This window comes from Euprymna scolopes, chromosome 14 (assembly GCF_053919585.1).
Source record: "Euprymna scolopes isolate OS-2025 chromosome 14, ASM5391958v1, whole genome shotgun sequence".
Taxonomy (NCBI): Eukaryota; Metazoa; Mollusca; class Cephalopoda; order Sepiida; family Sepiolidae; genus Euprymna; species Euprymna scolopes.
In genome coordinates this window covers 49,199,689-49,217,188 of record NC_136495.1, presented here as the reverse complement: position 1 = coordinate 49,217,188, position 17,500 = coordinate 49,199,689, and the positions used below count along the sequence as shown (strand labels likewise).

Here is a 17,500-nt window from a genome sequence, read left to right as displayed (position 1 = left end):
CGCTCAAATTCACAAATATTGAAACAAAATCTTAAATCCGTTTTAAAATAAATTTTACAATTTATTTCTTTTTTACTGAGTCTATAAAATAAAATTCTCAAAGCCGCCAGAAACCGCCAAATAAAAACCGCCAGAAACCGCCAGATAAAAAATCCTACCAGAAAACGCCATCACGTTTTCATAAATATATTCTATAAATTATATAATTATAAGAAATTAAGAATAAATAATTATAAGAAATTTATAAATAAATTTATAAATAAATATATATATAATATATATTTATAAATAAATATATATATATATATATATATATATATATATATATATATATATATATATTGATGTTGTAAATGTACTTAATTTCTGCCTATTTATTAGCTTGTTCAATAAAATAAACCATGACAGCCGACATTCCTATGTATTAAATCTACTTATCTTGCATAATTTTAGCAATTTTTAGTTTGTTTTATAGAGAAAACAGCGGTTTTTCTAAATATCTGTTTATTAAAGGAATGTTGTAAATGTGCTTGATTTCTGTCTATTTTTAGCTTGTTCAATAAAGTAAACAGTGAAAGAAGACATTCTTATGTATTAAATCTGCTTATCTTGCATAATGTTAGCAATTTTTCGCTTGGTTTATAGAAAAAACAGTAGTTTTTCTTAATATCTGTAAGAAATTAAAGGAATGCTGTAAACGTACTTAAATTCTGCCTATTTTTAGCTTGTTCAATAAAGTAAACAGTGAAAGCCGATATTCTTTATGTATTAAATCTGCTTATCTTGCATAATTTTAGCAATTTTTCGCTTGTTTTATAGAGAAAACAGGGGTTATTCTGAATATCTCTAAGTAATTAAAGTAATGTTGTAAATGTACTTAATTGCTGCCTATTTTTAGCTTGTTCAATAAAGTAAACAGTGAAAGCTGACGTTCTTATGTATTTTCTTCATCTAAATTATATATAGTAACATTTAGTTGTACAAGAATCGAAGCATTTTTTTACAAGGTTGTTACCACTTATCAAGGCCCGGAAGCCACTCAGGGATGAGGGTTATTCTAAGTACAGTACGTTAGTGTGGAGATTTAATAAAGTGTCTACTTAAGGGGGCGGTTCATCATGAATTTGTTTACGTTGGACTTGAAGACATCCAGGTTGTAGTCAGGTGGGAAGCAGGCAGACGGAACAGAGTTCCACAAGCGTGCAGTTCTAAGAAAGAAGCTTTGTTCATGAACTCTACGTTTTGATTTAGGCACAGATAAACAGTGGGGAAAGTTTTTGACAGTGGATTCATCTAGACGGGGGGTTTTCTTAAAAGATTGGCGAGGGGGACCAGAGATTGGAGTTCAGACGAGCAAATACCATGGAAATAGCGATAAAATAAAGATAGGCTTGCAACGTTTCTTCTGTGCGAGAGGTTGCAGGGAAGAAAAAAGGGCACCCCCCACTAAGCCAGGAAGTCTATTTTTGTACTCTGTCAAGGCAGGGTAGGCTGTTTTTAGCAGCTCCTGTCCAGATTTGGCAGCAGTATTCCATCCTTGGACGTACTTTGCTTTTGTTGGGCTATTTTCTTCATCTAAATTATACATAGTAGCATTTAGTTGTATAAGAACTGAAACATACTAAAATGCTAAGATGAGGTTGTGGGGGAATAGGTATAGTAATGTATACGTTTACAATATAGGTGGGGAATTGAAATTTAGACGTGTAGCAAAAACAAATTACAGAAATTACATATAGAATATGGTAAAAAGTGGAAGAGTTGTACAAATTTATATACGTATATATACACATATATATATGTATATATACCTATACATATATATATGTATATATGCATATATATATATATGTATATATCTATACATATGTATATATCTATATACATGTATATATACATATGTATATATAGTTCAAAATTTTGTTGAAAATTCAGAGACTCACGTTTTCTTTTTTATAACCTTCGTTTATTTCCTGGGTTTCTCCATTACAGCCGTTTCATTAATGAGTTAGCAATTTTACGATTTATGTTTCAGTAAAAATATCCTGTCCTCACCAACTTCTTCAGATGTTTATCCATTAGATTTTTACAACAAACATGTAAATATATATATATGTATATATATGTATATATATATATCTATATATACGTACATTTGTATAGATGTGTGTATATTTGTATAGATGTGTGTATATATATGTGTATAGGTATGTATATATATATGTATATATATATATGTGTATATATATGTGTATATATATGTATATATATGTGTATATACATTATATATATGTGTGTATATATATGTATATATATATGTATATATAAGTGTGTATATACAGATATGTGTATATATATGTGTGTGTATATATATGTATATATGAATATATATCTGTGTATATATATGTATATGTATGTAGCAAGTTATAAAATATGTATGGCGATTAAGCTACACTGTATATTCCGCGTTTCATCCACTCTGGGACTCTTCAGGCTTATGCGCGAATTTTGTGGTTATCTGTCGTTTTTATATACGCACCTTCTATTGAGATTTTAGTTAGCCAATCAGCTTTCTCGTATCCTATTCAGTGTAGCTTAATCGCCATATATATTTTATAACTTACTTACGGGCTCTCCATACGTATTGAGCACTTTTGAAGTAAATACTTAAAGTTTACGCATAAATTTATACTTTCGTATATTAATTTTATGTGAGTGAATGAAGTAGTTATATATATATATATGTGTATATATATATATATATATATATATATATATATATATATATATATATATATATATATATATATATAAGCAGGAGTCAGTATCCGCATTAAGCTGGCCTGCAGTTCAACTTGTTGCTGGCTATCTTGCTCTTGCTGGATCTGAATATTTTGAACCGAGGGAGCAATCATCAATATATATATATATATATATTTATATATATATATATATATATATATATATATGCATATATACATGTGTATTTATATATCTATATGTATATGTATATATATGTGTATATATATATATATATATATATATATATATATATATATATATATATATTCGCAACAACATTCCTGATTATTTTTTTGTTTTATCAATTTTTTCTGGCATTTGTGAATAAAAACATAATTTTAAATAAAAAAAATGATTGCTTCAGTTTTTAATCAAACAATAAATTAACCAATTCTCTACGAAAGCCTGTTTTTGTATTATATATGTATGCATCGATATATATATATGTATGTATGTATGTATGCATATAGAAATATATGTATATATGAATATGTATACATATATATGCATATATATACACATATATGTATATAAATACATATATGTATATATATGCATATATGTATATATATGTAAATATATATATATATATACATATAAGTATATATATATGTGTATATATACACATATATGTATTTATATGTATATATACACATATTTATATATATATGAATATACATATATATATATGTATATTTATATATGTATATGTATATATATATGTGTGTGTGTGTGTGTGTGTGTGTGTATGCATATATATATATACATATAATCAGGTTGGAGGGAAGCATATATATATATATATACATATATATATGTATATATATATATGTATATATATATATATATATAACGTCGTATCATTTAGATTAATGTTCTTCCTTTTTATCTAAAAAAAATTATCTTTATATTTTTTATTAGTTATATACAAAGGTTCACACAACTCATAATTCTCATTTTTTTTGCGAATTTTTATGGATTTCTGAATTTAAATTAAGTTAAATAAATTTAACCATTCTCTATGAAAGTACGTTTATGTATGTATGTATTGAAATGTGTATATATGTACGTATATATAGATATATATGCAGATACATATATATGCATATATATATACTTATATATATATATGTAAATTCATACGTATATATATGTGTGTATATATAGATATATGTAAATATATACGTATGTATATATTAATGTAAATATATATGTATATATATGTAAATATATACATGTATATATATATGTGTATGTATATAGATATATATGTATATGTACGTATATACATATATATATGTATATGTACGTATATACATATATATATATATATAACTACTTCATTTACTCACATAAATTTAATATACGAAAGTATAGATTTATGCGTAAACTTTAAGTATTTACTTCAAAAGTGCTCAATACGTAGGTAGAGCTAGTTAGTAATTAGTAATTATCAAGCAACAATATTTGCGAAAGAAAACCCGAATAACAAGAAATATTACATAGGAATGACTTCCTTAGATTTTAAAACCCGATACTATGACCACAAAAGTACCTTCAAAAATAAAAAAACAACACTAGCGAATAAATACTAGGAACTCAAAGAAAGCGGACATTCGCCGGTAGTCGAATGGAAAATAATGAGACAAGCTACCACGTGCAGACACTTAGACGACCCATGTAAATTATGCCTCCATGTGTTATATATTGGTTATCATCGAGGGCACCATTTACATTTTTGTGTATAACATCAAAAGGATTCCGTGCGCGTATGATTGTCTCTAATATAAATGGTTGTGTGTTTGATTATCATAAAGGGAATCGTGTGTGTGACATGTAATTTCAGAACATACCTCTGCTTCTTCAAAACGGACCATCTGGAAATTTCTCATCCTGGAGGGAGACTTGATACCTGTTTGACGAAGATTTATCACTCCAAGACGATGAATGGGTTTTATAGTTTTTATTTCACTTTCCCCAGAGGTCCTGCAGGAGGTGGAAGTGAAATCGGCTTGTGTGGGTTCTTCTTCACACACGTCAGCGTTCGTCTCCCTCTCCCCAGTTAAGAGGGGGAGACAACGGGAAAGCCGTCCGTCTTCTTCAAACCCCAAATCAAATCTCACAGATCTGCCAACCACGTCACTCATACGTAATCTGGTCAGCTGACCTTCGGTTCTTGTAAACGTGTCTACACTCCACGTTCACTCACCTCTCTCTCTCTCTCTCTCTCTCTCTCTCTCTCTCTCTCTCTCTCTCTCTCTTTCTCTCTCTCTCTCTCTCTCTCTCTGTAACACATGAAAAATTTGCTATCCTGTACTTTAAAGAACCTTAAAATCTATTAAACTGTAGACGAGAAATAGCAAACAACTGTGTTCACAAAATAAAACTCACTCTAGGATAGCGATACAAAATAGCTTTAAAACTAACAATAACAATAGAAAACAAACAAATAAATAAATTAAATAAACATGAATATACATAAACGATCACACATATATGTATATATATATATGTATGTATATGTGTGTGCATGTGTGTGTGTACACATAGGTATATTCATATATATATAAAAAAGGAGGGAAAAGATCTACCTTAAACCACTAACCTAGTCCTAAAACAGATCCTTTGTTCGATAAAATGCATGCCCATTGGCTGATAGGAGGGAGCGCGGTGGATACTAGAAAGCTGATTGGCTAACTAGAAATCCTCAACATACATAAAAACAAGAAGCAACCACAAAATTCGCGCATAAGCCTGACGAATCCTACAGTGGATGAAACGCAGAATATTCAGTGTAGCTTAGTCGCCATATATATTTTATAAATTACTATATATATATATATATATATATATATATATATATATATATATATATATATATATATATATATATATACGTATATACATATATATATGTATATGTACGTATATACATATATATATGTATGTTTATACAAATATATATATATATATATATATATATATATATATATATATATATATATATATATATATATATATATATATATATATATATATATATTTGTGTTGTACCGATTAATCGGAATCTGGAATCGGAAAAATCGGTTGTTTTCGGAATATCGGGATCGGGATCGGAAAAATTTGTGCCTAATTTCCGATTCCAAAACCGATTCTTTTAATATTTTATTATGTTAATTTTCCACTGCTGATACCGTTGCTGAATATTTATTCCTTTTAAACTATTAGTAAAACTAACCTCTATAGATCATAATAACATTAAAAGAAGATCTAAATTTATTTTATCTGTGTAAAATAAACAAAATAAAGCTTGAAACTTATGCAAGATAAGTAGATTTAATACATAAGAATATCAGCTTTCACTGTTTACTTTATTGAACAAACTAAAACTCGGCAGAAATCAAGTACGTTTACAACATTCCTTTAATTACAGATATTTAGAAAAACCGCTTTTTTTCTCTATAAACAAGCTTAAAATTGCTAAAATTATGCAAGATAAGCAGATTTAATACATGTCGGCTTTCACTGTTTACTTTATTGGAGAAGCTAAAAATAGGCATATCCGCTTAAATAAGAAAAAAAATTTAGCTTAAGGAAACGAGTCCTAATTTTTTCCGATCACAATAGTCCTCATACAAAAAATTTCAAATAATTTGATCAAGTAGTTTTTTTTTTACACAGCCAAAAAAGAATTTCTTATGAGGTAGATTTTATCGAAATAATACGAATAACCAAATCCTCATCTACAAAATTCAGAAACGTCGTATATATATATGTGTGTGTGTGTGTGTGTGTGTGTGTGTGTGTGTGTGTGTGTGTGTGTGTGTGTGTGTGTGTGTGTGTGTGCATATAATAAACAATTTTACGAAAAATTAATCATACGTTTTGGTTTCGGTTTCGATTATGACTGAAGGAAATTTATATATATATATTTAAATACATATATATATATATATATATATATATATATATATATATATATATATAAAGCTGAATGTCAGTGTGTGTGTCTGATCACGAATAGGCTCCTATATGGTTGACTATTTTAAAAAACAGATTACATATAATGATAGATGTATCGAGACACAGGAATGGCTATTCTTAATAAAACATGTTAAAAACACTTCGTAAAGGAGTTAAAAACATTATTTCTTCGAAACTCTGCGGATTAAGGACTATCCACTTATTTAATGTTGCCTTTCAAATTAAATATTTGTTTAACTCTTTTTCACAGTGTTTTAACATGTTTTATTAACTATTTGCTCTCATAAATAAATATATATATATATATTTATTTATAAATATATGTATTATATATTTATTTATAAATTTATTTATAAATTTCTCATACATAAATAGATATATACATATATATATATATATATGTATTAATTTATAAATATATATTTATTTATAATAGCAAATAGTTAATAAAACGTGATGGCGTTTTCTTTGGCGGTTTCTTTGGCAGTTTCTTATTTTGGCGGTTTCTGGCGGTTTCTTATTGGCTGTTTTTCTATTTGGCGGGTTCAGGCGGTTTTATTTGGCGGTTTCTAGCGGGGGGTTGCGGTTTCTGGCGGTTTTTATTTGCCGTTTTCTGGCGGTTTTTATTTGGCGGTTTCTTACATAATCGGAATTCATCAGTACATACGTACATATATATACATATATATTTTTTATTTAATGCGTTTATTTTCTTCGTTTTAACAATGTTTCTCGATAATCTTAGATCGCTATATTTTTTTCTGCTGAGAGTTCACATCCAAAATCGGTTACAATCATTGAAAGAGGTAAAGCTAGGCTCTGGGACATAGTTGCTGATTCTCTGTTTTGAATGTTACTTTTTCACCGTCCAAGTGACATATGGCCGAGTTGTCCTAGACGTTGTATCAAAGTTTACAGTTACCCAAAGGTGCTGAGTTCAACCCTGAACGAAGGCAGTGAAAAAGTAACATTCAAAACAGAGAATCAGCAACTATGTCCCAGAGCCTAGCTGGAGTCCGAACACGGTACCCCCGTAATAATAATAAAGGGTTGGGTTCGAGACTCCTAACAAACGGTTCCCCAGTTCGATACAAAACACCTGATGAAGGCCGGAGGGCAAAACGGCCGAAACGTTGTGACGTTAACAAACAAGATGAGGAACTCAGTCCGACAATCTCAATCAACCGCTGTTTACTCTAAAAACAAGCTAAAAATTGCTAAACTTATGGAAGATAAACAGATTTAATACATAAGAATTTCGGCTTTCACTGTTTACTTTATTGAACAAGTTAAAAATAGTCTGAAATTAAATACATTTACAACATTCCTTTAATTACTTACAGATATTTTGAACAACCGCCGTTTTCTCTAAAAACAAGCTTAAAATTGCTAAAATTATGCAAGATATGCAGATTTAACACTAAAGAATATCGGCTTTCACTGTTTACTTTATTGAACAAGCTAAAAAAATAGGCAGAAATTAAGTACATTCACAACATTTTTTTTATTCACAGATATTTATAGAAAAACCCTGTTTTCTCTATAAAACAAGCTAAAAGTGGATAAAATTAAATACGATAAACAGATTTAATACATGCGAATGTCGGCTTTCGCTGTTTACTTTATTGAACAAGCTAAAATAGTCATAAATTATGTACATTTACAGCATTCCTTTAATTGTTTACAGATATTCAGAAAACACGCTGTTTTCTCTATAAAACAAGCTAAAAATTGCTAAAATTATGCAAGATAAGCAGATTTAATACATAAAGAATGTCGGCTTTCACTGTTTACTTTATTGAACAAGCTAAAAATAGGCAGAAGTTAAGTACATTTACAGCATTCCTTTAATTTCTCACAGATATATTAAGAAAAACCGCTGTTTTCTCTATAAAACTAGTTAAACATTGCTAAAATGATTCAGAATAAGCATATTAAATACATAAAAATGTCGGCTTTTACTGTTTACTTTACTGAACAAGCTAAAAATAGGCAGAAATTACGTACATTTACAATATTCCTTTTATTACTTACAGATATTTAGAAAAACCGCTGTTTTCTATAAAACCAGCTAAAAATTGCTAAAATTATGCAAGATAAGCAGATTTAATGCATAAGAATTTCGGCTTTCACTGTTTACTTTATTGTACAAGCTAAAAATAGGCTGAAATTAAATACATTAAGCAGATTTAGTACATAAGCATTAAGAGAGAGATTTAATACATAAGCATTAAGAGATTAGAAAATTGTCTTTTTGCGTCATTTTATCACTTTGTTTCTCTCCTGAACTGCGGAAATTTGAAAAATCCCTCAACAACAAAAGCACTATACGATTTAACTTATTTCGACGTATTAATATACAATGAGAATGTGCTTTATACGCTAAAAATTGAATTTAACTTAAAAGTCTTATCTAGAAATAGAAAATAAATTGCAGAAGTACCCATTTTTAAATAATTTTTTGTACAATAAAGAATTTCTATTACACTTGGCGTGCAGATTTTTTTATTCAACCTAATACATATATATGAGAGAATGAGGAGATTTAGACAATACAAAAGTTCGAGCATCGGATGAGCTGAAAAAATGTGTGAAGAATGAACTAGTAAAAAGGTGTAAAAAAAACAATATGCAATAATTTTCTTTTTATTTCTTCTTGTTTTATCTTTAATCAATAGCATGTTATATAGATATTTCGAGACTGACCTCTTTTTCAAAGGGTCTCCATTTAAGAGTAGCATAGATATTGAATGCCTTTCTTCGTCTATTTTTTTTTCAGTTCATACCTTTGTATTATATAAAATTTCAAACCTTTCTATACAATACGCACAATGCTTCAAGCAAACTCCAACACTCTCCATTTTTATTTGAAGTTCATAATTCTATTTGCGAAAAGACTGTAGCATTTTTGCTGTATTCCAGTGGCAAGATTTGATCCACTGATCTGGCGCCATGAAATGCCGCACCAACTGCAACGCTCTGATTCAATCGCAACAGTGAAATGTTCTTTAAGTTTTTCTTGCTCTTATATTCTTGTAAGACTTGCATGAATCCTGTAGAACAAGAAAAGAAAAGATAAATAAAAGTATTTCATATAAAAAATTTAATGAAAAATGTTTACATTTTTACTTCATCCCGTCAACTCTTTCAATCCTACTGAAGATTTTCGAAGTCAAGAACACTTGCCTTAGTGAGTTATAACCTGATAACCGGGAAAACTGATGTTATCACACAAATATGAATGAGTCTAACATTTCATGATCAAGAAATTCAGCCGGGTGACTACTCCATCTTTCGATGTGATAAATTGAACAGAAATGTTGGAGGTGTTGCCGTTTACGTCAAATCATCTCTTAAGCTCACAGCTTTTTCAGCTACCTTTGTTTTCTCAACCAACTGAGAATTATGAAGCCACCCTTTGCAACTTGTGTGATGTTTGTTTTCTCATCTGGACAGTCTAGTTTTCCTCAGACACTTATTTCTGACGACACCAACTTGCTAAAAGCAACTTGCTATAAGAGCGGTGTCTATTAAGTCTCTCTCTCTCTCTTTCTCTCTCTCTCTCTCTCTCTCTCTCTGTTAATTTTATTTGTAGAAGTTCTCAAAAATCAAGGGTCAATTTTTTCTGATATACTCTTAAAGACAGTAACTCTGCAGTTGTGGGGGCAATAGAGGGCCAATATAAATGCGGTGGTGAAAGCAAGTGCAACCCGGAAGCACATATAAGGTAAATTAGGGTCTTCTCTGGAGATATCCCTGCCACATGGGAAACCATCTTTAACATAGGCACATATTCCATGCCCGTGGCGATCTTGGGGGTCAGATTTAGATGTTAAGTAAGAGTATCCTTTAATTGTGAACTCATCTAAGGAGGTGGTCGGCCCTATTCCAGTTTCGCTTAGAAAGAATATGTCCGGTTTCGTCTCCTGTAATTGGGTTTCAACCTCAGGAAGGTTAGAACGTAGACCCTTGATGTTCAAGAAGGAGACATGGTAGTAAGGGTCTATGTAGGAGGATGGGGTTCTAGGTTTATTCGTGTTTTCTTCTTTTTTTTTACATGGGGGTCACCACTTATCAAGGGCCGAAGGCCACTCAGGGATAAGGGTTATTGCATGTACAGTAATCAATGAGATAGTATTGTAGTAATCATTAGTATTGGCGGTTTTGATAGAGTGTCTTAATTAAGGGGGCGGTTTGTCAGGAATTTGTTTATGTTGGACTTGAAGACGTCCAAGTTGTAGTCAGGTGGGAAACAGGCAAGCAGCAGAGAGTTCTACTGGCGTGCAGTTCTAAGAAAGAAGCTTTGCTCATGGAATCTATGTTTCGATTAAGGCACAGATAAAGAGTGAGGAAAATTATTGACAGTAGTTTCAGCCAGACAGGTGTTTCTCGTGAAAGATTGGCGAGGGGGGACGAGGGATTGGAGCTCAGATGAGCACCTGCCATGGAAATAGCGATAAAACAAAGACAGGCTTGCAACGTCTCTTCTGTGGGAGAGAGGTTGCAGGGAAGAGAAAAGGGCATCCCCCCCACTAAACCACGAAGTCTATTTTGTACTCTGTCAAGGCAGGATAGGCTGTTTTTAGCAGCTCCTGCCCAGATGTGGCAGCAGTATTCCATCCTTGGACGTACTTGGCTTTTATATAGATAGAGAATTGCATCAGTAGTGAGATATCTTCTGGAGCGGTAGAAGGATCCTTCCATTTTCCCAGTGTTCCTGGCGACAGATTTGATGTACGTGTTCCATTTCAGATCAGGAGTAAAGGTCAAACCCAGAAGCTTGTCAAAACATTGAACCTCTCCAAGACGAGAGCCATCCATTTCAATTGATGCCAGATGGGGATCAGAGCTTTGATGATGTAAAGATAGAAGCTTGGTTTTGGATGCATTAAAAGTGACCAGCCACCTCTTCCCCTATTGTACCACGTGCTCGAGATCAGAGGAGAGAGAATCAGAGAGAACTTTGTCATTTACGGCCTTTGATGTGTTGCCATAGATGGTCGTGTCATCAGCATAGATGTCAACGAATGATTCATGTATGTGTTTTGGGAGATCATTGATGTAGATCAGGAAGAGAGTTGGACCCAGGATGGACCCCTGAGGGACTCCAGCATTAATACTGTGGGCCTCTGATTTCTGCCCATCAACCACTACTCTTATGAGCTTATCTGAGAGAAATGACTTAATGATGGAGAGTAGATAATGCAGTGGATGTGTTATCGGCAGCTCCAGTAACTCTTGCTTCTCCTTTTTGTCCCTCAGTCCTCATTTCTAATGGGTGATAGTTCTGACAAAGGGTGAAGAAAAAGCTGCTTCCCAGGTCGGTAGTACTTCGTGAACAGTAGTCTGAGATGTCGGAAATTTTCTGTCTCCATGTCTATCCTTACGGCCATGTCACTAGTAAGGATGCTGGAGGTAAACGTTTTCATCTGGGCTGACGTTCACTGCCTGATAGTCAGGGATCCGAACCTCAGGGGTCCATACTGGGCCCAACTCTCTTCCTGATCTACATCAATGATCTCCCAAAACACATACTAAAATCTTTCGTTGACATCTATGCTAATGACACGACCATCTATGGCAACACATCAATGGCCGTAAATGATGATGTTCTCTCTGATTCTCTCTCCTCTGATCTTCAGCGCGTGGTACAATGGGGAAAGAGGTGGCTGGTTACCTTTAATGCATCTAAGACCAAGTTCCTATCTCTACATCATAAACGCTCTGATCCCTTCTGGCATCAATTGAAATGGATGGCTCTCGTCTAGCGGAGGCCCCAGGTTTTGATAAGCTCCTGCGTTTGACCTTTACCCCTGATCTTAAATGGAACACATACATCAAGTCTGTGGCCAAGGTCACTGGGAAAATGGTGGGATCCTTCTACCGCTCCAGAAGATATCTCACTACTGATGCAATTCTCTATGTATATAAGAGCCAAGTACGTCCATACGTCCAAAGATGGAGTACTGCTGCCACATCTGGGCGGGAGCTGCTAAAAACAGCCTATCCTGCCTTGACAAAGTACAAAATAGACTTCGTGGCTTGGTGGGGGATGCCCTTTTCTCTACCCTGCAACCTCTCTCCCACAGAAGAGACGTAGCGAGCCTGTCCTTGTTCTATCGTTATTTCCATGGCAGGTGCTTGTCTGAGCTCCATTCTCTCGTCCCCCCTCGCCAATCTTTTTCAAAAAATACCCGACTAGCTGAAACCACCGTCAATAATTTTCCCCACTCCCTATCTGTCCCTAAATCAAAACGTAGATTCCATGAACAAAGCTTCTTTCTTAGAACTGCACGCCTGTGGAACTCTGTTCCGCTTGCCTGTTTCCCTCCCGACTTCAACCTGGATGTCTTCAAGTCCAACACAAACAAATTCCTGATGAACCGCCCCCCTAAGTAATGACACCTCACAATTTATCCAATACTATTGCTACACTATCCCTTTGATTACTGTACACACAATAACCCTTATCCCCGAGTGGGCCTTGATAAGTGGTGAACTTCATGTAAAAAAAAAAAAAAATCAATGGGCTCTATTTCCTGAGACTAACACTTGATATCTACATGAAATACATAGATATTCGAATATTCCATTAAAATTCTCCTTTATCTCCCCGCTGAGTTAGTAAAGAAGTTGAGAACAAAATTTTTATCTCCCCAATTGACTATTAATAACAATTAATATGTTATAGTATATTTTTCTTTTTGTTTTCTTAGTCTTGATGGATTCCAGGGCAAGAATTCATCTGGTCTGGTGGAGTATCCAGCTTCGTGTTGCTACTCGAGGTAACATCACTTGGAGATGGTGCATCGATCCTCGTAAAAGCTAGTGTGTGTTAGTCAGGCCGAGGATATCTTATTTGGGCTGCGAATGCTATGTACTATCTTATCTAGTCAGGATTTACTTGTAGGGAAAATATCCTCATGCCAGGTTGTCCTGACAAACACTTGTACAGAGAGAACTTAGACACTCAAAAATAGTGTCTTGTAGGCATTCAAGTTTCTCTTCTTCATCAGGATTGTCTCATTCTGCGTAACTTGAATGTCTCATTATCCGATTGAGCATGTTCAATCTGTCATTCAGCTAATCAGTTTGACAAAACTCTTCTGGAAACAGTGAAGGATTGTTTCCTTTGCGTCTCCACATTTCCACGCTAACTGGATTTTGAAGCGGTCATCAACCCTCTGCTCTTGATCCTGTTTTTACCTGTTACCCTAGATCTGTATCTGAACTTTATGTACTGACGCTGCCGGGAAAGTGACCATACGGTTTTGTGTTTTTGGCTGCCTATGACTTTTTCTACCTCACTGACTCGATTTCAGCAACAAACAATCCACCGTGAATGGGTATCGCTCATGATGATGGAATCAGTAGACGATCTCCGATGCATCTTCAAACATTATTCAGTTTGTTGATCAGGCAATTCCCCTAAGACTATCAAAAAGACAGAAACAAAGCTTTGGCTCACAGAAAATTGAAGCAAGAAAAGTGCTGCATGACATTGCTTGGGAATACTTTCAAAAGAATGATTCTTTAGAGACGTTTAAGGTCTATAGGTTCCAAAGGAACAAAGCGGTACATGTTGATAGGGAGGAAAGGTAGCGCTATGAGATGAGGAGTACAGAATAGACATACTAGAATCCGAAGTACTTCTTCATCCATGTTCAAGTCAATAATCGTTTTGTGATCTTTTCATTTGTCTATGGAGCCGAGGAGAGTTACTTGGTTGAGAAACGTTCTGGGAACGGCAACCAGCTCCCCGGGGAAATAAACGATAGGCACATTGACGATGGAAATATCAACGGGTCGATATGACGTCGATTATAACCAGCTAGCATAGATCTCATCTTAACGTCGTTGTGGGCAGGGTTTTTTTCATCATTGTAAATAACAGGAACTATTGAGCTGAAATTGAACTCTGCATAGAATAAGCGAACGAGACATGTTATTCATTTTTAACAGTTAAAAGGAGCATTTTACTTTTAAACCCATTCTCGACCGTCCGTCGTCGACCAGAACAAACTACTGTATGCATCACTAGCATTCAATCGCCTGTCCCGCACAAGATCGGAGCTTTGACTGTTTAAAGAGCAAAACAATTTAATTCTCTCTCTTTCCGTGGAGAAAGAGAGAGAGAAAAAGAATGAAAGAAAGAGAGAAAGAGAGAGAGAGAGCGAGATTCATACATAACATTTGAACATCGTTTTGATTTGGTTAAATATTATAAACAACTGTCACTCTTGGCTCGAATCATACGTGATAGGCAACAGTTACTGAAGCCGTCATGTTTTGTTTTTTGTTTTTTTGTTCTTTTTGGAGGGGGGGTCAATAATAATGCTTTTCTTTCTGGCACAAGTTAGGTATAAGATTAATTAATGTAGAAGCTCCTTGCACCCCAAAAAGGGAGCTATTCCATTCTGCCACAGTTTAAATAACCAAATTGTTAAAATTAAGGACGAAAGGGCTCCTATGTTGATAAAGGAAGCCAACAATTTAGTATTTTTGCTGACATTTTTTCCAAAATCTACAAAAAAAAAGACGATGATCGTTTTTTAGAAAAACTGAAACAATGCACAGCTTTGCTATCTCACAAGTTCAAGGGAGTGTTTTTTATTATCATTATTATTATTATTATTATTATTATTATTATTATTATTATTATTATTATTATTATTAATTAATGGAAATAAGAGCCCCGGTCAAGACGGTCTACATCCAAAAATAATCCAGGCACACCTTATTTATCACTGGTTCTCTCGCCTGCTTTTTAACATCCCTTCAAACTAGTGATATCCCTGACCACTGGTAAACAGTGACTATGTGTCCCATCTTTAAGAAGAGTGATAGAGACGATCTATGGCATGTCAGTCTCACTCACTTCTGTCTTCTACAAAGTTTCAAGTCATCCATAATGTCTTATCACCTGAACACAGCATCAATTTCTTAAGTTCACTGAAAAAGATCTTGCTTAACAAATCTCTTGATTATGGAGTAATGGGTCACTACAACGCGAGAATATCGTCAAGGAAATATATTTGTGATAAATTTCAAACAAGTAAAATATTTGTTTATTTTCCTAACATTACGTTGTGATTTGGCTTTCAAGCGCACTTGATGCGTATTTTATTTTATTCAAATTAAAACAACGTTTCTATATTGAACTTTCATCCTTTACGTTATTCTCGCATTGCCTACACACAGTTCAAACATTTCAAAATACAACTGCCAGATACAACGCACAGCTCTTTACAAACAGACTTCTTTCTACAACTTTACATCATAGCAAGGAAGAAGAACGGGAAAAAAGAAACAAAACAACACATTGAAGATGGGGTATACCTCTGAAATATATTTGTGATAAATTTCAAACAATTAAAATATTTGTTTATTTTCCTAATATTACGTTGTGATTTGGCTTTCAAGCGCACTTGATGCGTATTTTATTTTATTCAAATTAAAACAACGTTTCTATATGAACTCTCATCCTTATCTTATGTTTTGTATTAGGCGAAGCTCAGTGATCATTGCGGTTAGGATGGATATAACTTATTGGTAGACTTTTGATTTGCAATCGAAAGGTTCCGGGTTCGCTTTTCACCGCAAGTAGGCCTGACTCATACACTGGCACACAATTCTTGTGCGCTTCTACGCATGCTCGTCACAGATAAAAATCGATGTATTTGACGTTCAAATTATCGATTTGATATAGAGTTACATGCTTACCTTTTTGTAAAAGTTCCCAGCTTTTAAATACAGAACCAACACAAACAATTTGCAGTCCTTCAGGAGCCGAGAGAATTTTCTGAAATAAAGCCATTTTCATTAGTATTTTCATCTACTTCTACTGTTTTTCTCAGTTTTTAAGAGTAAGAGGAGTTTTCAAGGGTAGTAGAGAAATTTTAAGAAATGTAAACAAATTTTAAAAGGGTGCAAAGAAATTTTAAGGAGTTGAAAATAATATTAAAAAGAATGGATAAATTCATAAGACAACTTTTTAAGGAGAGTAAAGAAATTTTGTAAGGGAATGGAGAAATTTCAAAACGTTTATTGAAAAATATTGAGAGAAGAAATCGATTCGCCTCAACGATTGTGTGGGGGTGTCTCTTTTCATTTTAACCTTATAGTTTAGAAAGAGCTGGAAACGCGCATTTAAACACAAATTCAAAACGTTTGAGCATGCCATCAAAACGACCATTGTATTAAAAACAATTTAAAACAAAGAAAATTGGCATCGCTAACGAGAATGGGGACAGAAATAGAAAATGAAAGTAGTCACTTTATCCGTTTCTCAATGAACTTTTCTGGTTTATGACTCGTCACCATATCTTTCCTTCTAGTGCACTGGGAAATTAATCTAAATTATCTTTATTTAAAGAAATTTTTAGCAATTTATTAATTTATCCTTTTTTATTATTGTTAAGTTTGCAGGTTGAAACAAGTGACGTAGAAAGCAATACAAATGATGACTCAACAAACAAAGGTAGATCAAATAAGAAGTGTATTAGGAAAATGTATATTTACAGGATATTTACATAATGGTGTCAAATAAGAGAGTCTTTGCTGGAGAAACATATCTGCTCTCGGCGGCCTTCGGTGGCTTCTGGTGAACACACACTCAGACTAACTGAGTCTTCCTATTTATGTGTAATTACTATCCACATATGCAAATGAATGTGTGCCACCACAACAATTATAAAATTGATTTAATTATTTT

General features: G+C 33.2%; 1 protein-coding gene across 5 annotated transcripts in view; it reads right to left on the bottom strand.

Moving 5' to 3' along the window:
- Window positions 1–17,500, bottom strand: part of LOC145292989 (N-acetyl-D-glucosamine kinase-like) — a 133,598-nt gene that overhangs the window by 40,496 nt on the left and 75,602 nt on the right. For 3 of the 5 annotated variants that reach the window (XM_080139237.1, XM_080139233.1, XM_080139234.1), the window contains 2 exons: window positions 16,510–16,588; window positions 9,533–9,839 (listed from right to left, as the gene is read on the bottom strand). In XM_080139237.1, coding sequence (XP_079995363.1) covers window positions 9,661–9,839; window positions 16,510–16,588 — 258 coding nt within the window. In that variant the 3' untranslated portion in view covers window positions 9,533–9,660. Of the gene's footprint in view, window positions 1–9,417; window positions 9,840–16,509; window positions 16,589–17,500 lie in introns of those variants that run through there. The other 2 variants (XM_080139238.1, XM_080139235.1) reach the window with 2 other exon arrangements.